This window comes from Leptonychotes weddellii, chromosome 12 (assembly GCF_054177405.1).
Source record: "Leptonychotes weddellii isolate Sample4059 chromosome 12, ASM5417740v2, whole genome shotgun sequence".
Lineage (NCBI taxonomy): Eukaryota > Metazoa > Chordata > Mammalia > Carnivora > Phocidae > Leptonychotes > Leptonychotes weddellii.
In genome coordinates, this window is record NC_138380.1 from 29,605,615 (window position 1) to 29,631,425 (window position 25,811).

The 25,811-nt window shown below is 36.4% G+C and overlaps 1 protein-coding gene across 8 annotated transcripts in view; it reads right to left on the reverse strand.

Annotated features, from left to right (window-relative positions):
• ST7 (suppression of tumorigenicity 7) overlaps positions 1–25,811 on the reverse strand; it is a 232,255-nt gene that overhangs the window by 157,937 nt on the left and 48,507 nt on the right. The window contains exon 1 of one of the 8 annotated variants that reach the window (XM_081800212.1): positions 23,659–24,310. The exons of the other annotated variants lie outside the window; for them this stretch is intronic. Within the exon in view, the coding sequence (XP_081656338.1) occupies positions 23,659–23,680 (22 nt within the window). The 5' untranslated portion in view covers positions 23,681–24,310. Of the gene's footprint in view, positions 1–23,658; positions 24,311–25,811 lie in introns of those variants that run through there. 8 annotated transcript variants of the gene reach the window in all.

The window sequence follows — 25,811 nt, forward strand, 5'->3', positions numbered from 1 at the left end:
AGAATAGAATTTTGTTAGGCCACAATGGAAAAATTGAAAAGGAAAAGTCTCAAACACCCCAGCAATGCATACCAATGCTTGCTTCATTAGTCACTATTTTTATCAACACCAATTTCAGACAACAACTCAAAAACTATAAAGCATAAATAATTCATCTTTATTTCCCCCACTGGGAAGCTTAAGTCAAAATAAAAAATTACTAAGACTGAATACATTTCCTCCCCAAATTGCTATAATCAGACACGAGGAAGTAGAGCAAGACAACAGCAAGGTGTTCCAAAATTGATTATTAATAGCATGTGTTTTCTGATGCTTTGAAGTTAACTCATTCTTGAATGTCTAATTTTTTATGGATTACTATGATAATTCTAAAACAAAAATGTGAATTGTTTTGCATGTTGCAATGATAGTTCAAAACATTACTTATCCCACCCTTAACAGTTATACTGAAAACTTCAAAACCAAAAAAAAATTATTAATTACCAACATTCATGAAAGAATATAACCTGAATGGAACCACCAGGCTAAAATATATATTCAACATATAGGCCCTATAAGATTATGCCAAATCACATTTTAATATTTAATTACTCGAAGTTTTCCTCCAAAAGAGAAAAAAATCCATTAGTGGATTAAAGTTTCAAAAGTAAACAAGGAAAGTATAAAAGTCCTAGGAGGAAATATGGGAGGTTTTAATAATTTTTTAAAAATCTTGGAGAAGGAAAGGCCTTTGTAGGCAAGACACAAAACAAGACACATAAACAAAAAATTTGTAAGCCTGACTACATAAATATTTAAAATATCTGCATGAGGGCGCCTGGGTGGCTCAGTCGTTAAGCGTCTGCCTTCGGCTCAGGTCATGATCCCGGGGTCCTGGGATCGAGTCCCACATCAGGCTCCCTGCTCAGCGGGAAGCCTGCTTCTCCCTCTCCCACTCCCGCTGCTTGTGTTCCTGCTCTCACCATCTCTGTCTCTGTCAAATAAATAAATAAAATCTTTAAAAAAAAATTTTTTTAAATAAAATAAAATATCTGCATGAGAGGAGAATACCATGAATAAAGACAAAAGACAAATGACAAGCTGGAAAATTTTATTTGCAAAATATATGGCAGAAAAAAAGATTAACTTTCTTAATGTAAAATAAGCAATTATACATCAATTTAAAACCAATTTTATATATATTTAACAATGTTCAACCTCATTCATAATTAAACATACTTAAATGAGATATTTTTATGCATCAGATTGACAAAGATAATTATATAAAATTATTATGCTTCCTATGGACTATTACCCTCATTTTATAGATAAGATAACTATGTAATCTTTCTAACATCACAGGAAGTGAGAGAATTGTCATTTTTTTTAAAGTTTGTTCATACACAGCACTGGTGAAAGTGAAGTGAACAGGTATCTTTGTACATGATTGTTGATGACATCTTATGAAAGACTCGGGAAAAAATGTCATAGACTCCATATCCATGGCCCCTGAAAGTGCTATACAATTTTTCCTGATCATGAGACAACAGCTTATTTATTACTGAAAAATTAAAATATACTAAGGTCTTGTGCATCTCCTAGAGATGGGCTATATATTTCCAAAGCAGAAGAACTACATGCAGGACTCACATATGCTAGCTAAATACCATGTTCTTAGGTCCATCAGTATCCCAAACAAGGGAAAATGCAAGGCCAGATGTCACACTGCCTTCCCTCCCCTCTGTTAAGACCTGCACAATCATCCCACACACTATGCTGTAGGACAGGAGTACTCCAACTTCTGCCCCACTCTCGTTACTGCCAAAGGAACTACATTGGCTCTAAGACCGGGATCATCTGCGAAAGTCAAGGCTGGCAATTAGAAAACAATGTTTGGCATTGTATTTAATAGGGAACAGAGAGAGTGTCACTCTGTCTGATCTCTATCTCTTAGTGTCTTACACTTTCCACTTTACCATGACTAAAAATCAAGGTACCATCTAGCATAGACAGAAGCTACAAAACAGAGTATACATTGGATAGGCTATTTCGAAAGTAATTTTGAAACAATCATCAAAATTTTAAATTCATGAACTTATCCGTCCATACCACTTTGGGCAAATTATGTTGCAAACATACTTGTGCATACTCACGACGACTTGTGCTATAAACTGAACGCTGGCATCCCCCCTAGCAAAATTTATAATGTTGAATCCTAATGCCCAAGATTATGGTATTTGGAGGTAGGGCCTTTGGGAAGGGACTAGTTAATGAGGGCAGAACCCTCATGAGTGATTAATGCCCTTATATAATAGACCCCAAAGAGCTCCCTTGCCCTTCTGCCATGTGAGGACATGGCAAGAAGATGGCATCTATGAACCAGGAAGCCGGTCCTCACCAGAATCCAACCATGCTAGTGCCTTGATCTTGGACTCTGCAGCCTCGAGAACTGCGAGAAACAAATTTCTGTTGTTTATAAGCAACCCAGGTCTATGGTATTTTAATACAGCAACCCAAATGGATTAAGACAACTTACAATACCCAAACCTAAAGACAACTTAATAGCCCATCAACAGAGGACTGTTTAAAATGCGGTACAGTCATATAAAGGAATTTTTTTTAAAACGCTGTTTTTTTAAAAAGAATGCAATCAATGTAAATGGTAAGTCTCTACATCTTTTTTCAACATTTGATTAAAAAAGCAATTAACTCAAGGAATATAAAACTATGGATAAAAGGCTCCCATTTGTGTAAAATAAAAGGAAGAGAAAATATATACATGCATTTATTATGCAAGATTATTTCTGAAAGGTTACATATGGCCACCCACATTCCTTGGCTCACAGCCCTCTTCCTCCATCTACACAGCCAGCAACAGCAGGTTGAGTTGTTCTCATATCACATTATTCTGGCCTCTTCTGCCTTCCTCTTCCACATTTTTTTATTTTATTAGATAGAAGAGTGTGTGAGCACGAGCAGGGGAGGGGGGGAAGACAGAGTGGGAGAGTCTTAAGCAGGCTCCACGCTCAACACAAAGCCCAACATGGGGCTTGATTTCACAACCCTGCGATCATGACCTGAGCTGACATCAGGAGTCAGACACTTAACCAACTGAGCCTCCCAGGCACCCCCTTCCTCTTCCACATTTAAGGACCATTGTGATTACACTGTGGCCACTTAGATAATCCAGGATAATCTCTATACTTTAAAGTCACCTTATTCACAACCTTAATTCCATCTAATACCTTAATTTCCCATTGCCATTTAAAGTAATATATCTACAGGTTCTAGAAATTAGGACATGGACATCTTTAGAGATCATTATTCTGCTTACCACAGGCAAGGGCATGCAGTTTAGGGAAAGCGTTTTTCTTATTTTTCTTTAAGGCAAAGATGCTTTGCTGAAATAGCCTATCCAGCTATTTTAGGGAAATGGGAACATATGTATGCATGCAGACAGAAGGAGCATTTATATATGAGAAAAAGGATCTTTTTAAAAGACAATATACATGGGGAGAGAGTAATAATGCAATGAGAATCCTTGGCACATAAACATCTCTAAGCTTCACTGGAGGAGAAAAGCTGAACACTCCAGCAATAGCAGAATCTGCAATGAATAACCTGTTTCCTCACCTATTAAAATCACACTCATCCTCAATGTAGAAATAAATGAATATGCAGTAGAAATTCAATCCTTTATTTCAGGATGACACATTTCTAAGCCCTTTAAATGAAAATCAACTAATACATCTATACACACATCACCCAGGCTTCCTTGCTCACTAGTGAAGCCTCTGAAGACTTCTCCAGAGAAATCGCTGAATATTCCAGAAAGCATCTTCTATCGAAGATAACTCTGCCTCAATCCAGAGAAAAGGGAGTAGATGGTGGAGGGAGGAGAGAAGAAGAGAAGAGGAAAAAAAGATGAATAATAAGAAGGTTTGTGTGTATAATTCCATGAACTAAGTTTTATAAAATGAAACTAGAGAAAAATATTCTTCAAGACACTGGATTAATTCAGTTAATTGTAGATGCTTTTGACAACTATCTTACTGCATAAGCTCTATTAAATGCAAATATGAAAGTCTATATATACATTTTCTACCAGTGATGGTTTCCCAAAAGGTAACTGGGTACCTATCAGCACTCCATAGTGACAAACCCAGACCCACTTGGAAAGAAATGAATTGGATCAGTAGATTAAGATTCCAATCTTTAAAATAAAGTTACCTACAACCATTCCCTAGAGACGAAGCAACCTGTTCAGTTTAAGTATGCCATGCAGAGAGGGGATTTTCTGTGCAGAGTAAATATATACTTACTCACCAACTGACCATGGGTGAAGTTCTTAAAATGACCTGGTTTCTATGTGCAAGCATGTTACTGATGAGACTTCTTGGGCTCTTCTAGCTCCCATGGCAGATTCTTTCCCTTATGACCACTGTCCAAACTTTGCAGGATGATTTGTGGGGCAAGCAGTGTGGTCCGTGACTATAAAGAGGAGGGCCAACTGGCCCAAACTGAACTCAAGCCCGACTCACCAGGATCACAGCCTAACCAAAGGTCCCAACCACCCCTGGCATCTGCACAGGTGTGGAATAGGGAGGAGAGATTCATTTCAGTCACCTTTTACACACACACAAAAATATTAATTTTTAAAAATAAAATTAAAAGCTTTCTCTTATACAAAAGAAAGTGAATATTATTGCATTCTTCCATGACCTTATAACTTCTGAATTTATACAAAGATACTTTTAAATATATACCAATTCCCAGCTCAGAGGGGAGTCTGCTTGAGGATTCTCTCTCTCTCCCTCTCCCTTTGCCCCTCCCCCTGCTTGTGCATGCACATTCTCTCTCTTTCTCTCTTCTCAAATAAATAAATCCTAAAAAAAATACTGTGGCAAAATAAAATATTGTTAAGTGAGAAAAAAGCAGACTGCAAAGTAGTATCTACAAAATGACATCCTTTTATATGTATACTCAAAGACTATTTTATGTTAAAACAGATTAAGAGAAGTTATCACTAAGTGGAAGGATTTGAGATCTTATTAAAGACGTATGCCTTAAAGACAGTTGGGAATGTTCACTAGATTTTACACACACACACACACACGCACATAGCCCTTTAAATATATCTGTGCATCTATGTATAGTATAAATCTCTCAGTACACTGCCCTGTAAGTGCTCAATCAATACATGCCGGTTTGTATCTATACTTATATAACTACCCATTCAACACTTAGTATATGTGGAGCACTGTTTTAAGCCATTTACATGTACCCTTTCAGCATGGGCTAGGTGTTGTCCTCAACTGAAAGATTACAAATTTACCAAAGATTACTTGCCCAGTAGAAGGCAGAACAAAGATTCAATCCCAAGTCTATCTGACTCCAAAATTCAGAGCCTTCTTTTTTTTCTCCCTCCCTTTTTTCACCATTTGTATTATTTAAAATGTCTACAGTGAAACTGAACTCTGGTGTGTTATGGAAACAACATGTTATTTCAGATGTCAAAAGATTAAAATGGTTTCATGTTTTAAAAATAGCTCTCACCCTAACTTTGAAAAATAAAAATGTCATGAGGTATCAATCAATACTCACTAGGGAAAAGTCTTATTTATAAGGAGGATTAAAACTGGCCAGCAAAGATGAATACAGGAACCAAAGTGAGTTAAGTCTTTTTCAGCAATAGCAACTGTCAAACCCTACCATCTGCTGTGGTCCCCTCTAGTTAGTATATTAGAACTATTTTCCAAGTTTAAGAATGATCATTAGCAATGAAGAAGACTCCAGGTAAATTACAGAAGAGTTATCACATTAAATCTCCCTTTTCAGCACCTAGCATCTGTCAAGTATTTTCCAATTAAGGCTATAGTGATAGAAAATCCAGGCTTTTCTCTCCCACCATTGCCCCTCCCCCCTTAAAGAACATAGGGCACTAAATATTTTTATCAAAAATATCTCCCCTCAAAATCTCCACACACAGAGCCCAAGTATCTGAAATAACTATTTCAGTACAGTCTAGGGTCATTCTCATTCCTGTATAGACTAATGTCCCCCAGAAGCCTACTGTAGTAAATTATTTCCCAAAGCAACCATTTACCATCAACTTGACAAACTTAAATATTGGGCAGTGATTGGCTAAACTCTAATATCAGATATTGGAGTCAACTCTACCTAGAAATAATTTCATGAAATTCAAGATTATGCCATTTGCCATATAATTAAAAGTCTCATGTGATCTCTCCCTCTCACATTCAGAAGCAGTAAAAAACCCCAGGGAACATAAGAACAATTTTTAAAAAAATCTTTAAGTGCAATACAGTATGCTGATATGTAACAGATAATTTTAATAGTTTAATGAAAATTGAATAAAATATTCCTTCCATCTCCAATAGGAGAATTTGAAAAGATTATAGCATTCGATCATCCTTATTTTGATAAACATTCTTTTTTTTTTTTAAAGATTTTATTTATTTATCCATAAGAGTCAGAGAGGCAGAGGGAGAAGCAGGCTCCCCGCTGAGCAGGGAGCCTGATGTGGGACTCGATCCCAGGACCCTGGGATCATGACCTGAGCCAAAGGCGGACGCTTAACCATCTGAGCCACCCTGATCATCCTTATTTTGAAAGAGACTGTCCAGTCAACGCAAGAGGTGCTGGTCAGAGGCTAGTATTAACTTTTCTGGATCAGTCTTCTACCACAGGATTTTCTGTTTTCCGCCCATTCTAATCGATGACATCTGAGTGCCTTGCTCAGTTTAAACGGCATCATAAAATCTTTGCCTCTTCTTCTTAAAATTGGCTCTCCTCAGGAAGCTTTGGTGGTAGTGCTGTACAGTAAGGGTGTAACGTAGAAAGGCAATGCTGTGTGTTTTCATACAAAATACAAGGTCAGAGGACCTTGCTCCCAAATGCCAAATTCTTCTAATCACCAGCATAAAATACCAGCGTTGGGGGCAAGGCTGCCTCAGCAAGCATGGCCCAGGCAACCTCTCAGGCTGCCCACGTGGCTCCACGGCCGCTGTTCGGGGCCGGACTGCTCTCTCCACTTGGTACTACCAGCGTGCCTGGAGCCAACCAACAGCTTTCAACGTGCTTCGGAGGAGGCAGACTTCATACGAAGCAACCTGCTGAATTTTGTAAGAGTCTAACAGGCCTGTAGGCTGAAGTGCTAAACGCTGGCATGAAAAACAAGTCTGACACTAGTATCATCACCCATTCCTGTCAGTAGAAGAGGATTTTAAATGGAGACTGGGTTGGAAGAGTCAAGTAATTGGGGTTTTCCCACCCGATAACAGGCAACCACTGTTTCAGAATACAAAATGGGCATCCAAACCCAAAAGTGTATGAATGCGATAGATGGTTGCCCCAGGAAAAGACATAACTGCCACCTAAAGGCTCCTGGCCCCACTTCCTTTTTCTGTTTCAACAGGATTCTCAGAAAAGGCGGCTTAAATGATTATCTCATTTTCACAGTGGCTGGGAAGGAAACTAAGTACAAAATCTAGCACAGCTGTTACTTTAGCCTTATTTCTACTACAGATTTTCAAAAGCAAAAAAATAAAGTCCAGTCAGCAAAAGGAGTAAAATACCCAGTAATTTCCTATCCAGATTCTACTGATTCATGATAAATGGTACACTGTCCCTCATTCCAGACATGACATTTTCGGGGACCCCATACAATACAAATGATAAAATATGCTGCATCATTTGCGCTGACACCGATCATCGATGGACTGGGACAGCCACAGAGTGCTGTTCACTAATAGGGAGGTGGCTCACTGCGTGAAAGGCAAAACAGAAATTTTAGTGCTTCAGGAGTAAGGAGGTCTAATAAAACACAGGAAAATCAAGGCTTCGTGTGTGGAATGAGCTTCCCAAACCATAATAAACCATTCCCACAGAGATTTCTTAAATAGAAAGTAACTATTTTACTTCTCAGCATGGGACCTCCACAAATGCAGTCCAGGTTCAGAAAAAGAAAAACCACTATCTCGGGCTTTTAATACTTATATCCTAAGAAACCTCCAGAATGATTTATGATATAGGCATGAAGCTATATATTTCTTTGTATGTATCTCAAAAATTCCCAATCATCTGGTTGTTCATATTAGATCCTAAACTAGCAAATTCTTTGAGGATTGTTTATTCTACAAAGAATTTACTCATAGGCTAACCCTAATTTTTTGAAGCTACAAATTAAGAGTACATTCAACACCAAAGGAAAGGAAAAATTAACTCTATAAACACAGTCCAGTTTTATGCTGCTTAAAACTGTCAAGTAGAGAAAATTCTGAAAATATTTATGAAAAAGCTATTCTCATGCTGGCACCAGTGGTTAAAATGGAGATATTTCAATTATTAAAAAGAAAAAGTCTAAAAAACAGCTTTAAATAATCAAGTTGCTGTGAAGTGAAAGGGTTTGAAAATGATGAAACTGAAGGAAAGTTAAAATTTCTACTATAGGGCGCCTGGGTGGCTCAGTCGTTAAGCGTCTGCTCAGGTCATGATCCCAGGGTCCTGGGATCGAGTCCCACATCAGGTTCCCTCCTCGGCGGGAAGCCTGCTCTCGCTCTCCCTCTCCCACTCCTGCTGCTTGTGTTCCTGCTCTCGCTATCTCTGTCTCTGTCAAATAAACAAATAAATAAAATCTTTAAAAAAAAAAAATTTCTACTATATATGTACTTTAAGCAAACTGGATATACTGAATAAAATTTGAATTTGCAGATGAACGATTTGCTTTTTTTTTTTTTTAAAGATTTTATTTATTTATTTGACAGAAAGAGACACAGTGAGAGAGGGAACACAAGCAGGGGGAGTAGAAGAGGGAGAAGCAGGTTTCCTGCAGAGCAGGGAACCTGATGTGGGGCTCGATCCCAGGACCCTGGGATCATGACCTGAGCCTATGGCAGACGCTTAACGACTAAGCCACCCAGGTGCCCCTGAACGATTTGCTTTTTAAAGAAGTCTCCCCCCCCCCAAAAAATCCCTAAAAATAGAAAATGTTGCTTTCATTCATTTGAAATATTCTACTGACAAAAGAAATCAATGCACAATTTCAGGAAACAAAGGCGAGGCGTACTCTGCATCCCTGACTTATTGTTCCATTCTCACACGACACACAGCTGGTGTTATGCAGACTCCAACTTCCTCAACAAGAGAGCCTGGAAAAGGTCAATTTCGTATTAAAAACAAATGGACTATAGTCAGGTGTGCAGCTGGTGACTACCCAGCAGATGAAGATCCAAGGACTCAGAGACCTAGGTACTTTATATCTAAAAAACCCAACTCTCTCCAATCCTCTGCATGGAATCAAAGGTAGGCACAGAGTCTTTGCTTAGTGAAAGCTTGAAGGAAAACTAGGCATGCTGCAACAACACAGTAAAAGTCTTTCATAATACGGATACATATTACTGGGTGCAGTGGGAATGCTGACTCTTGCCCTTAGAGAGCCAACAAAAACATCTCTGAAACAAGCTGGTATAAAACCTAAAGGAAACAAATCCAAAAGCAAACTCATAGGTCTTTTATTTCTTTATTAATCCTCCTTAAATAGTGATAATTCTGTGCACCCCACTAAGAATCAAGAAGACTTTATCAAATGCCATTTAACCGAATTAAACGGAGATTAAATAACGCGTAACTTGCTGCAGCATCTACATAAAAGTATCATAAAGCTTTAAAAGAAAGAATTACAGATATGTGTGACTTTAAGAAAATCTAACAAACAAAAATACAAACACATAAAACCAGATAAACTGGGGAATATTATTTGTATTTAAAAGATTCTCCTTAAAAATCAATCTTGAGATAAGTTAAAATATGGTACCACTACAAAGGTATGAATTCCACATTTTCCTCAATAAAGAGCTGGATACTGACATTATTGTATTTAATAAGCAAGACACTGAGAAATGAGATTAAGCACAGGTATTAGGTGAAGTAAGCATAAAACCCAGAACCACCAATGTCCTGTCTTTAAATAGCTCTTGCCAACACATCATAGACTTTCCTATAAAAAACTATTAAATGGACAAATTACCTTTAATATTTAGTTTGGTAGCGAAAGACGAGTAAACTTCCCAAGTCCAAGGGAAAATGCAATGCAATTGGAAGGATAAGGCAATAACATCAAAGACTCTAATATAATAATACCTAATAAAAGGTAACATTCATAAGCATTTTATGGCATTTAAAACTCAACATGATATAGTACTATATATATATATATATATGCTCATTTTAGAGAATACACTGAGGTGAAGAGAAGTTAGTTAACCTACCCAAGGTCACACAGCTGCAAGGGTGAGGATTCAAACCCAGAAAGTCAGACTCCAAAGCATGCAAACCAGGAACCATGCACCTTGCATTATAAAGTACAACAAGGTGGGGCACCTGGCTGGCTCAATCAGTACAGTGTGCAACTCTCGATCCAGGGGTTGTGAGTTTGAGCCCCATGTTGGGTGTAGAGATTACTTAAAAATAAAATCTTAAAAAAAAAGAAAAGTGCAACAATGTATTCAAAATGTGTGATGCTTTTCAGTAGGGAGCAGTGATTATAAGGGTGGGGTGGGAGAGGGGGTAACAGGCGAATGATGACTTTGGAAAAGGGGTTGAAAATAATTGTTCTGTGTATAAAAGGAATGTCTATGATGATGATGATGAGCAAGGGATGATTAAAAAAAAAATTGTTGAGAATCACATTAGGAGGACCAGGGAAAGTCATGGAGTAACTGGTAACTGAGATGAACTTCAAAGACTGAAAGAGTAGTTGAGATTTGAATAGCTGGAAAGAAGGGTAAGATCCAAATAGAAGGCCTTCCATGAGAAAAGGCAGTCAGGAAAAAGCAAATATAACATGCAGGGGGGTAGTAGTAGGAGTTAAGCTGGGAAAGGACAGTAGGGACCACATGGTGGCTAGCTTTGAACACCTGGGCAAAAAGTTCATATTTAATTCAAAAAGCAATGAAGAGTTCTTGAGAGTGTTTTGAACAGGTATTGGGTATTGAAAAGCTAGCTGGCATAAAAGAATACAAACAGCACAATTCCATATATACTAAGTCCAAAGTAAAACTAATCCTAAATATACAAATCAGAAAATCATTACATCATAAGGAGGGAAGCTGGAAGGGACACAAGGGAACTTTCTGAAGTGACAGAAGTGCTCTGTATCATATGTGGGTGGTGCTTACAGGAGTGTGTGAAATTGTCAAAACTCATGGAACTGAACATTTAATATATGTGTCTTTTATTGTAGGGTAGTTAGATCTCAATTTTTTTTTTTTAAAGGGCAAAAAGTCACCTGTAGAATGGATCTAGGTATAGAATAGGGGAGCTAAGAAGACAAGTTAAGGTGACTATTACAGAAACCCAAGAGAATAATACTAGAAGTGAGAAGACCGTGGATGCAAAGAGAAGAAAAGGACTCCTCACATGTAAATGTGCATGTGTAAAAACATTTATATAAATCAGTATTGATGTAAATAAAGTATATATGCATGAGTTATAATTTCATTCATCTTGAATGTAGACCACCAGATGGCAAGGACCAAACTAAAAAGTTTTTCCATTTAAAACAATTTTTTCCTCATTATTTTCAATTTGTATGCATTTGATGCTATCATTATATCCTTGATTATACTCGATCTTCTATCAAATATACATGTAGTGTTTTCTACATTCTACAAATATACATCTAGTGTTTCTGGTACGGAAAACTTTTATAATAATTAAACTATTGATTACTTATCATGTGTCATTAAGGGCTTGCCATCCTACCTACCTATTTCATTAGAGCATTACAACAGTCCCATGAGGTAATCTATTATCCCCATTTTAATATGAATAAACTGAAGCTGAAAAAGAAGATGCCCAAGGCAACACAGTAAACTATGTTCTAACTATGTTAGTCGCTTTAGACATCAGATAAATGTTTATAGATTCATATTTATAATGCATATATATATATATATATATAGCATGCTATTTCAAGTCAGTTCAATATCAAATCTGGCTTTATGAAGTTTAAAGACTTTTGGAAATTATCACAACTAATGATAATTAGAAAAGGTTCTTAAATAAAGTTAATTCCAGCTCAATTTAATTTTTAAAGGTGACAAATGCCAACCTGAATCTGTTTTTGGAGAAAGGCTAGTTTAAGTCTCTTGAAATCGTAAGAATCCATAGATTTATCAGATTCGTAAAAAGGCCGATGACTCAACAGGACCACAGGACCAGTTTCATAAGAAGGGAGATCCTGTTTCCAAATATAAAAATTCATAAGTTCAGATCCTTCTAACTAAAAAATTTGTGAATATTTCAGCAAAAACTGAAGTGAAGTTACTTCTAAAATATAGTAAAGTGATTTCCTAAGATATAAAAACAAGAGGAAGAAATATAGTTTATCTTGTTCAGAGAGTAAATGTTTTGGTGGGGACTATAAAAGCATTTTACATGAACATAATTTTTTTTTTAAAGATTTTATTTATTTATTTGAGAGAGAGAGAATGAGAGACAGAGAGCATGAGAGGGAGGAGGGTCAGAGGGAGAAGCAGACTCCCTGCCGAGCAGGGAGCCCGATGCGGGGACTCGATCCCGGGACTCCAGGATCATGACCTGAGCCGAAGGCAGTCACTTAACCAACTGAGCCACCCAGGCGCCCCTACATGAACATAATTTTAAGTAGTCTGGGTACAAACCATTCTTACCTAGTTGTTAAACCCCCAAAAGACTTCTTCATGGCAACATTTGCTTTGTGAAGTTTCATTTTTCAGGCTATTTAAGATGTTTTCAGAAGTTCAAACAAGTCCTCCAAATTCAAATTAATGACATTTTACTAATACCACCACTTTTACATTTTACTCTACTTTCCCAAGGAACTTGTATTCAGTGGGTGAGATAAGTTACTCTACTCCAGGTAAGCATTCTTTTATCAAAGAAAAAAAAAACTATTCTTTTAATTTCATAACTCATTTTAACATTGCTGGGAGAAATTAAACTATATGAAGGGACAGAAATACCATGTTTATGAATTGGAAAGCCCAATACTGTTAAAATGTCAACTATTCCCAAATTGCTTTCTAGATTAAAACATACTTTCAATCAAAATCCCAGCAGGACTTTTTGCAGAAACTGACAAGCAAATTTTTAAATTTCTATGTATATGAAAGGATCAAGTATAACCAAAGCAATTTTGATAAAGAACAGACCTGGAGGGCTTACCCTACCTGATTTCAAAAGTGATGATAAAGCCATAGCAATCAAGACTATGCTATTGGCCTGAGAATAAACATATAGATCTCTGGAATAAAATATAGAGACAAGAAATATAGGTCAATTGATTTTTTTGATAAAGTTGCCAATTCAATGAGGAAAGGATTGTCTTTTCAAGAAATGATACTGAAACAACTGAATTTTGGTGGAAAACATGAATGTCCACCTTTACTTCAAACTATATATGATACTTAACTCAAAATAGGTCATAATACACACAGAAGCAAAACATATAAAACATTTGGGAGAAAAGGTAAGGAAAAAATCTTTACAACCTTGGGTAGGCAAACATTTCTTTTTTTTTTTTAATTTTATTTTATTATGTTATGTTAATCACCATACATTACATCATTAGTTTTTGATGTAGTGTTCCATGATTCATTGTTTGCGTGTAACACCCAAGGCTCCATTCAATACGTGCCCTATCTGACTCAAGAAACTGAAAGCCTGGACTTCATCAAAATTAAAAACAACATCGTTACTAAAACTAAAAGCTATTAGCTAAAGAAAATAGTGTCAATACATATATCTAACAAAGGACTTGTATCAAAATATATGAAGAACCCTCAAAACTCAATAAGACAAACACCCAATTTTTAAAATGGGGGAAGTACTTGATCAGACACTTCATCAGTGAAGACATACCAATGGCCAATAAGCACATGAAAAGATGTTTAACATCTTTAAGAATGAGGGAAATGCAAATTAACATTGCATCACAAAATCTTATCACTACACATCCACTAAATTAGCTAAAATTAAAAAGACTGACAATACCAAGGGTTGACAAGGATATAAAGCAACTAAACACCTACATATTGCTGATGGGAATGTAAAAAAATATATAATCATTTTGGAAAACAGTTTGGAAGTTTCTCAACACTTGCATTTCTAGGTCTTTACCCAAGAGAAAAGAAAACATATGTCCACTCCGAGAATTGTACAATTACAGCAGCTTTACTCGTAAGAACCCAAAACAGGTAACAACTCAGTATCAATAGGCACATGGCTGAGCCAATTATGTTATTTCTACTACTCAGTAATAAAAAGAAATGAACTACCAACTGCCACAAACATGGCTGAAAACATTATGCTGAACAAAAAAAGTTACACACAAAAGTAGTATACATTGTATGTTCCCATTTATATGAAATTCTAGAGATTTGGAAATTGACTGCAAAGTGACACAGGGAACTTTTTAGGGTTACAGAAATGTTCTTTATCTTGATTGTAATGATAAGGATGGTTACATATGTATATTTGCCATAATTCATCAAACTGTTCACTTTAAATGGATACATTTTATCATATGTAAATTGTCCTTCAATAAAATTATTTAAAGAAAAAACTGTTTTCCCTTGTCATATTTGGCATATTATACAATGACAATTCCAATGAGAACCAATTTTTTTCTTTGATCCATGGGCACTAGTATCAAAAATAATCTCATCTACACTGTTTTACCTGAATGAGAAATATAATTTTAGTATTATTAACCTCTCTGTTCTCCCTCTCCCACGGCCTCACCCCCCATATCTAGTTGAACTTTAAATTTCTGGAAAGCTTTTGGCTCTCTTATTTCTTATCACACGCTAATCCTCTGCAATCAATAAATATTTGTGAAATTTAATCACACAGTCTCTATATCCTGTCTTACTTTTGTCACCTAATGTTATTCTGATAACAGACTAAAATTAAAGCCTTCAAACATCATAGGATTTTGTCTATTTTATTTTTTCTCTCACTCATTTTTTTAAGACTTTATTTATTTGGCAGAGAGCGAGACAGCACAAGCAGGGGAAGCGGCAGAGGGAGGAGAAAAGCAGTGAGCCTGATGCGGGACTCGATCCCAGGACCCGAGGATCATGACCTAAGCCAAAGGCAGACGCCCAACTGACTGAGCCACCCAGGCGCCCCTCTCTCACTCATGTTTAACACAATCTTTTTTCAAACAAAATATTATGTAAGAGCCCAATATGTAAAACAGACTACATTTATAAGTTCAAATTTATAACATTAAAAAAAAAAATCAACCAATGAGAACATAAGTTCATCTATCAGTCGTACCTATACTTTAAAAGTAGTTATGTTTAATATGTGAATATATCTGTTTTTGTTTTAGTTTTGCAGTTATTAAAAAGGAAATTCAGATCAAATATTAAGAGCAGGGTCACTGAACTAAGCGCATGGACCAAAGCCTGCCTACCACCTGGTTTTACAGCCCTTGATATAAGAATGTGGTTTTTTTTAACATTTTTAAATGGTTAGGGGAAAAAAATAAAAGAAGAAAAGCATTTTTTGGTATGTGAAAATTATATGAAGTTCACATTTCTGTGTTCATAAATACAGCCACACTCATTTGTCTATGGCTGCTTATTTGCCACAACAGCTGAGTTGAATAGTTGCAAAAAAGACTGTATGGTCCACAAGTCTAAAATATTCACTACTGCCCATTACAGAAAAAATTGGCAGACCCCTGACTTAGAGAAGCCCAGCAGCACTCTGCGGAACCAATTTCATGGAACAGAGTTTAGAAACTACTTGTAGCAAACTGTACTTTCCAAAGATGGCCACTACACCATTTTCCATCCTACCTGCTCTTCTGCAATGCGACCTTGTCATTCTTTCACCAAGAGAAGGAGTCTAATTCCCCTCACCTTGAATCTGCGCTTGTCCTGGTGACTTGCTTAGCCAATATAATATGGTGGATGTGGCTCCTGAGACTTCCAAGACTAGGTCATAAGAAATCTTGCAGCTTCCTCCTAGGATTCTTAGAGTGCTCCAACATGGGATGCTTCCTCTGAGAACCTAGCACCATGCTATTAGAAACTTGAACCTCATGGAGAGGCCAAGTATAGGCATACCTGCCTACAACCCCAGCTGAACCCCAAGTCAACAGTCAGCTTCAACTGATATCCATGTGGGAGAGCTATCCTGAACCTCCAGCTCAGGTAAAACTTCAGATGACTGCTGCCCCAACAGACATCTGACTGCAACTGCATTAGAGACCCCACAAGAGAACCACCACTGGGTACGGCCAATCCATGGAACTGTGAACTATAATAATAAATGCTTATATTAAGCCACTATGTTTCGGGGTACTTTGTTATACAGCAACAGATAACTGAAACACCATTATACTAAAACAAATCTAGGGAAGTTTCAGATGAGAAATCCCAGACTCCTGATTCAAGTCCATGCATCGCACCAAGCCAAACCCTAACCAAAGCCTCCTGCTAACCCTAAGTGTTCTAGAAGTAGCTAAGGATGAAGGAAGTAGGTGGTAAATAATACTCTAATGGAGTCACTGTGATTTCCTAATCTATATGCATTCCAGTGAGGCTCAGTACTCCCCAAAATATGCAATAAGCCTGAATTTTAACAATTTGAAACTCTCACAAAGAAATGGAAAACAATTTTTCCAATTCCTAAAATTGTCTCAGGATTGGCAAGAGACAAGTCTTAGTTTTCATGCTGTAAATAAACTGGTGATTATAATACTTCATTATTTTTACTTAATAATCTTAAAAAATAAGTGAACTTAGGTGAAATGTAGTCAGCTATCAATATATAACTAAGTATCAGTATATAACAGTTTACCTATAACAAATATGGGCTTAATAATAAAAATCCATATGCTATTCTGCTGTGTCACCTGCTCCTGCTCCAAAAGGTGACAGGTAAGAGTCATTGACTCGGATGTTTCTAATATGTGCCACTTAGGTGTAATACACTCCTTAGCCTAGAATATTTAATTAAACTCAATATCAACATCCTATAAAGCCCACACAGCATATTTTCAATAATATTACCTTAAGCTGCAGCAGATTCAAATTTTAAAGAATGAGTGCTTAGTATATGATAAGTACCCTACCACACTCTGGGGATAGGTCTAAATTGATATAAATTTCATTCAAAAGAGACCAGTGGTGGCTCTGAATCATTAACTTATTGATATTTCTGAGAACCATAATGAGTCACAGAACGGTGTGTTTATTTTATATCTAAAGGAATATTACCATAACTCCTAAGATTCTTAATTTTTTTTTATTTTTTTATTTATTTATTTATTTATTTGAGACAGAGAGAATGAGAGAGAGCACATGAGAGGGGGGAGGGTCAGAGAGAGAAGCAAGCTCCTTGTTGAGCAGGGAGCCCGATGCGGGACTTGATCCAGGGACTCCAGGATCATGACCTGAGCCGAAGGCAGTCGCTTAACCAACTGAGCCACCCAGGCGCCCCCTTAATTTTTTAATTCAGTAATTATTTGCAAGATATGTGACTATGATTCACACTAATGTAGAAAACAGTTGCACAGATAAAGTGTTTTAAGAGGAAAACATGCCAAACTTTAGTGGCTTAATCCAATCCTCCAAGAGTACTTGACCAATTAGCGATGCCTGCCATGGGGGGTGAACACTAGTGAGAAATACCTGGGCATTTGCCAACTCTGACCAGTTTCATCCAGTTTCATGCAGTCTCCTCTCTTCAGATCTCCCACTAAGTCCCTTCAAAGACTTCCATGAAAGAACTTACATGTCTTACAAAGTGATATTTCCCTTTCTTTAGCCAGTCTTTCTCACTGCTGAAGTCTACTCTCCACAGATAACCCCTCATAAGTGCTACCTTGGTACAAATGTCCTGGTCCAAAAAAGGAGATTCCCCTAACATCAAGATCCCCTAATACCAAGAGTTCATTGGATAAGCCATATTTTGGGCCAGAAGAGCTTGGATGATAGGTGGCCAAACCCTGGTAGAATGTAGTAGAGCCAAGATTTGAATCCAGGCAATCGAGCACCAGAGTATCTGAACTTAAGTCATTGAACCTGGCACATGGTTGTTGCCATTTTTACAACATGTATTAAACTGTATCTACATCTTTCAGTTCACAATTACCTGAATCCATTATTAATACAAGCAAAATCTCCATAAAATATTATAATTTACTATTCTAGCACAGCAATTATGACTACGTCACAGGACCTGTAAATAATTCAAAATTTGTGTATTTCCTAATTAACATATTAATAAACATGTTAATAAATGCTTTATATTTGTTAGGAAAAAAATGATGGAATAGCAATACTCTTTGAAAAACAATTTTTAAAACGGCAATTCATATTCTTGTGCTCCATATAGTCCTATATTGAAAATTTAATAGTATTTGAACATAATTTAATGTAATGACTATTATTATTGTTCAAATTACACATTAGTAAGTGACTTTTCCAACTCAGAATCCATGACAACAATGAATCCTATTCACATCCTGTGTAACTCCATGGGGAGTCTATGGGGAAAGTTTCCATATATGGTCATTTTTCCCCATAGACTCCCCATGGTTTATACAGGATATGAATCTGGTCCATTGTGACAATGAAAACAACAGATCACTGAAAACTCATGTGTAATTTCTGCTGGACAAACTATAGACTAACAATTAGGGACACCAATATTCAAGTGAAAATAAGTAATCTGAGAATTTAAAAATAACTACTGGGTATCTTTATTCCATTTCTGTATTAGCAGAATAAGTATATAAATATCCAGAAGAAAAATATGTTTCTATCTTATTTAGTTTAAAATATTTTCTTGATACTAAAAATTACAATGTCAACTATTAACAGGCAAGAAACCCAAAAGGAAATTTCACATCAGAACTTATATTGTCAGAAGGAAAAAAAAGATGATACAGCAAAACAAGTCAAATGTTTTATGAACTTTATTTAGCTTTCCCAGGCTCCTGATGACCATGTCCCAACATAAATCTCTGTTATCTATAATTATTTTCCCATATTTGTGACATTAGCAGTCTGTGGTATTCTACTTATCTGAAGTCATGCAGAATAATATTTTTCTTTTACACTCACTGCTTGAGTGCTGACTTAGAGGTAAGATTTTATGTGTATACGTAAGTATTTGTACTTTTGCTTTATGTAAGACGAAAGCATCTAAAATCCAATGCAGCTAAGTACTAACAGCCAGTTAAAGCTGTAGGAAAAGGAAATGGCTGTATTCCTATATTATCTTGTTCCATATGACAAAAACTAATAAAGGGAAAAACAAAATATAGTACTAGAATGTCAAACATATTAATAGCAAAAATAGTACTCTGACACAATTATTTAATAAGAAGTAGGACTTATTTTGAAACATGGTCCAGTTGTGAATAGCCATTTTTGAATGAACATGGTAACTATTAACATCTCAACTGATTCACAGAAATTACACCAAAACAACAGACCCAAGTTTAATCTCACGTATGACTGGTTATCAAGAATGGCCCTCAAATGCATGTAAAGAAAGGAGTGTGACTCATTTGTTTCTCTGTCAAAGAGATGCCTGTTTAATTGTACAGTTTCTTGGTGACCTAATATTGCTAGAGTATATTCTTTTGACTATCTTCCACACAATGGCTCAAAATTTGAGATAATTACATTATTCTTAGAAACACGGTACCACACTCACTATTAAAACTGAGAAGCTGTCAGTTCCAACTTAATGCATTCATCAGTAATGAAAACAAAGGGCAGCAGCTGAACTTTTGGTGTCCATCAAAGATAAACCACATGGGGCATCACATGTATCCCAAATACTTTCCAGCACCTAGCTACCTACTCAGGGTGATGTGGGCATCCAGACAATGGCAGGGACAGCCACACCAGAGCTCAAGAGAACTGACATCCTGACACACACATCCATCATTTCCCCATCACCACTAAGCTCACTAAATCCTACCGCTTTATTGGCACGTTAGTTATTTCTTTTTCCCTTCCACAGATGCACTAGATGTTCTTTTCAATTTATTACAACTATAACAAAATTTTGGAAGGAGGCATTAAATGACATTATTTGCCCAGAGGCATGCTGTTTCTCAAAAGGTAAGATATTGCTCTCTTCACTGGACTAATGAGGCAGGTTCTTTGGAAGACATATGTGTTAAACCAGAGCACAATTCCCACCACAGCACACCTTAAATGGTACCCTTGAGGCCTGAAAAAGTTAAACATGGGAGGGGAGACAGAAGGAGGATGGAGCCAGATAAATGCTAATTGAAAAAAATGATCATTGTACTTGAAGTATTTACACTTTGGAGAATAACTGGCTTTATCAAGAAGGATGTAACCAAATGACAGCAGTACAAAACCAGTTTTCTTGATTCCACTAAAAGAAAAGATGAAATTTTTCTGTCCCTTTATAAAACTTCAAAAGAAAAGTAAAATTTTCAAATTTTTGTAGAATTCAATTTATTGATTTTAAAAGATCATTAAGTCAAATTAAGTACCAAAAATATGCATTTTAATGACCACTTTCCTCAACAAAACTTTACTGATAGTACTTTTTTCTTAAGCCTAAATTATTCTGACCACAGAAACTAAAACTGCATTTCCTCAAAGCAGATAAAAAGCAGACATACTACTCCCATTTTTAGAATGGGAAATTTCAGTAAAGGAAAAGCTCAGTGAAATACTTCAAGATGGTAACAGAGCTACAGAAGCTACACTTCCTGCTTTGTAAGGATTCATCCACATATAACATAGAACACTTGCATTCCAAGTGGGCCCAAAATAGACAGTAGCCAATCTACACAACCAAGGAGATTCAGATCCACTAAGTCAGAAAAACTGAGACTCGCACTGTTAAAGATATTCACTAGAATGCTATCAGAAGATATTCACTAAAACAATGTAAGAGCATTTATTAATTCTGATGCCTTAGCTATGTAAGTCTTTAACTTTGAAGAACAAGTGTCTACTCTTCCAAGTAAATTTTTTGACATTTTTAAGGCTTTTGTACGTGTGTGCTGGAGGGGAGGGGTCTTTTTGGTATTTAAATGGAGCAATACTATTTTAGTGACACAGAACATGTTATGACATGATACCAGCTACTAAAAATTCCTGACTACAAAGGTCTGAAACATAAAATCAACTTACTCTAGTATTTGAAAAAACGAGGACATTGACATTTCCTTCTCTTATAGGCAAAAAGCAAGGGAGAGAGAAAATTTACAAGGGCCATTTACATGTGACTCTAAAAGAAGCAGAAAAGAAAAAGAAGTCAGAATAGTGATTTCCTTTTGACTGGGAAAGGTCGTCACAAAGGAACTTTCTAGGGCAATATAAATATTCTGTATCTTAATCTGGGGCGTGGTTCCATGGATATAAACATAGACAAAAATTTACCAAGCTGCATACTTTCACATACACATTTTATCCTATGTAAACCATACTTCAATTTAAAAAGTAAAAGCATCCAATACAAGCAAAGTACTACAACCAGAAATCAAAAATAATAATGAAATCAGAATGTTAGAAAAAAATGACCTTTCCAGGATCTAGCACAATATTGTACACAGGGTAGATAAACAAGTGTTTATTATAAAAATTCAGTGAGAATGTCTTAGGTGGTTTTGAAGATCCCTTCTGAACTAATTAGAACTTGAAATGTGACTTATTTTTCTGAATATTCTAAATATAGACAGTTTCAGCCTATAAAGCCTCCAAAAGGCAGAAATTAAAGGCCTAGAAAGCTATGCCTCAAAACAGAAAGAAAATACACTTGTCTAAACTCTGAGTATAGATTTAAGGCATCTCCTTATCAAAAGAAGGCAGTCCTTTCTCAACACTTAATGATTATCACTGCCAATACAAACCTATCTGTGGTCTTCTAGTGATAAGCAAGAAGCAAAACTTAATACTCAATTAGGTTAAAAAAAAAAAAAACAGTCAAAAATCTGCATGATGGTCTTCTGAATGGTATTCTGTCTGTTCAGTAATCTGGTAGCTATGGAGACCAAAAGCAACCAGCAGTTTTCAAACATACAACATAGCACATGGGTGACATTATTAAAAGATCAGGTTTGATAATCAAGAAAGGCTGTATCTGCTTAGTAAACCTGGCCAGACATTGTTAGAGTCCCTAATCCAAGAGCCCAAAGACTCCCACACTGAGTTTCAACTTCTATTTTCAGCTAAACAAAGTAATAAGACTAATTTTCCTTCAGCAGATTTGTCCACACCTAGGCTCCTACATCAACAAAATTCCATGACTAAAAGGAAACTGTAGAAAGTCTTTGCCACTTAATAATCTGTTCCTATTTCTTGGGTGACAATAATTCCAGATGTACCATTAAGTGAATTCAAAAAATATTTTTAAATTATTAGAAAATAATATTATCATATGCTGAAGGGAACATTATGTCTCATTATTATTCTATCTTGACCTTCATTAGTGTGGTTAATTTCAGCAATGAGAAGCTTCCATGTGAAACAACAAAAATAATCAATCCTTTAAAAAAAACAATCAAGAAACAGAAAAACTGAGGATTATAAGCTCTCTTGAAATACAACTATTCTAGAACAATCATCAGCTGCACACAAATAGGCACACCAATCACCTGAGATCAGAAAGAAAAGGTCGGATTATAAATTCTTAAGAAATGCATTTCCTAAATTCCTGCCCTAACCCCCTTCTCCCCACAAAGATGGTATCTTGCCAATTTTTAACGTTCTAGGCCAGCAGGTTGAGTCTCTTCAGAAATACTGAACTGTCATCTTTGCTTATGACAAAATATTGACAAATGATATTTTGATATTGCTATTTGATAATGACAAAATATTCTGCAAAGCCTGTGTGACTGCAAGGATAAGTTCTATTATTCTACATCCAACATTAAATAATACTCCAATTAGTCAGGCTGGTCATCATTTTTTAAATACCAATTGTAGCTGTCTACAAGTGCTGTCCAGCCCAGCCCATTGTGCAGGGCCTGCTCTGCACCAAAGCAATTTTATTGTATAAGTTTTAAGACAGATATGATGCTGCTAGACTGTGACGCTAGCCAGCGTATCAACACTGAAATCATTGTGTTAAAAAAAAAAAAAAATCTCTACAATAAAGCTTATTTCTTTTTCTTTAAATCTGCATATAATGACTACTCCTATGCTTTCGTAAAAATATGGAGGAAGACGGTGTAATGACACCTTTTTTTTTCCCTTTTAGATAAAAACTATAAACCCTTTTTCCCTTTCTAATAAACACTATCATCTCAGATCCTCCCAGTTTCTACTTTAGGTTTAAGGACCATTATAGAACCCACAATAGATCTGTGACAGACTTGATCCCATCAATTAACATGTTCTGGGGAGACTGCCTGGATTCCTGTCTTCCTCCCTCCTCCCTCTTGAAGGCCTGGTTTTGACCACACTGACATCCCTGGCCTTAAGAATGAATAACCCAGTTAAGGAGGAGTCCCTTCCCTGGGACCAATTCCTTTGTAATCAGAGCCAAAATACAAAGGCTGTTAATGACCTAAGGCAAAGTGATATGAAGTCCAAGCCAATGAAAGCTTGACAGCAAACAGATTTCTAAATAGCAAAGAAGTGGGATCCATTTACTTACATGAAGATTCAGTGCCAAACATGGCTGGCTCCAGAGGCTGCTTTAAAAAAATTAGAAGAAAGAAAAAAAAAAAAAAAGGAAGGAAATAAAATCGAGGAGAGTGTATGTGTGAGAGTGAAAAGATGAGCCGCTATACAGCAGGGGTCATGAAGACACACAATGCAGTCCAAGCTATGTCCAGCTGCCAGATTCTCCTCTTACAAGCTTCAGTGTTCTCCCGTGTGATTGAAAAGCAAGGTCTCCTACAGCACAAAAACCGAAGAGCTGCTTTTGAAAATCCAATAGGGAAAGGCAAGCCAACGTGGCTCTTCTGGGATGCAGTGAGGCAGGACTAGGTAGCAGCAGGGGCAGGCCTGGGAGCAGCGGCAACAGCGGATACCGCAATCCCCAGCCCTGCTGTAGCAGTAAGACAATAGCAGGGCTTATGCATACACCGATGACGTCAGAGACACTGCACAGACCAACGGCGCTGCTTGAGCCAGAGGCTCCAGGGGCTTCAGGGGAGCAGGCGATTCAAAGGGGAATTCCTTTGTCACAAAATGCACAAGACCCAGAGCCACATATATATTCACCCTCCTGATGAGATCTTCATCCTGTAATACCAGGCACTAAAAAAGACCTCAAAGAAATTTAAATATTGGCTTTACAGCAACTAACCACAAAGATATCATGCAGATCGGGGTTCTTGGTTTTATGCAGCAAGTGAAACTTTTCAAGGGAATTAAAAATATCAGAAACGAGAAAAATTAACTACCTTTAAAAATAACTACAGAACTCATTGTTTTTTCTCTATGCTTATGCTACACTGACAGATCAAGGGCTGTACACTCAATCACAATTATGTAAAAATATGTATACTATTGCACACACATTCTGGACATAAAAATATACCCACAAATATACCCATATATTAACAGAAAAATAACATTGTAAGTGCATAGAACACTGCTTGGCACACAGTGAGCTCTCAAATGTTAGCAATTACTTTATTAGTTATGTTGCAACTGTTATTCAAATGTGAAAACCACAGCTCTAGGAATATATTATCAATTTATATTTCTCTTATCCCATTCCTTTGGCCTTATTTTTCTTCATTTTGCCTTATGAGAATTCCTGTCCTTTTCTAGAGTAACTCAGTTATTTTAAGGCTGTGTGCACACACCTGTGTACACCTGTGTGTCGGTGGGCACACAGGACCCATACATTTCTTTTCAATCTACTCCTGCAAAGAAATAATTGAAGATATTGTTATTTTGTCTCTTGACTCACTTGATAAATAAAACTCTTCCTGCATTGCCTTTACTCTTAGAAATCTGGGGTTTTTTTAAAGCTAGAAATATGCAGACTTTCATTGGAGTATCTATCCAACACAAGCAAAAAAAATAAATTTTAATGTTTTAAAAACACTGAAATGCACAAAAAGAGTGTATGTGTGTGTGTGTATGTGTGTATTCCCACAATCCCACACTTTTAAAATCGTATAAAAGAGGAAATTCAAGAGCTCAAGTTTCCTTTCCATCCATTCATTCAAGGTATATATCCAATATTTTCTTACATTTACAAAGACATGTTTTTATATAATATAGTTTTTAAACATTAAATTCTTTTTTTAAAAAGATTTTATTTATTTATTCATGAGAGACAGAGAGAGAGAGAGAGAGAGGCAGAGGGAGAAGCAGGCTCCCAAGGAGTAGGGAGCCCAAAGCGGGACTCGATCCCAGGACCCTGGGATCATGACCTGAGCCAAAGGCAGACGCTTAACCATCTGAGCCACCGAGATGCCCTAAACATTAAATTCTGATATGAATGTGGAACTGCAAACTACCATCTAAAAATATCATTAATAGCTTTTCTGGTCAGTATATGTAGATCCATCTCATCCTTTTAATGGTTGCATAATATTCTATTGTGTGGATATAGCATAATTTATTCAAGGTAATTTGACCTTTGCTTACTGAAAATGCTAAACCATTATGAAGAAAGTGCAATGATACTATATAAGATAAAGAACAAATATTTTGTTGTAGGAAAGAATAACAATAACTAATGTTTACTGAATATTCATGATGTACCAAGTACTTTTCTGGAAGTTTTACATGTATTAACTTATTGAATCTTTATAACAACCCTAAGATGTAGACACCTTTAGTGTC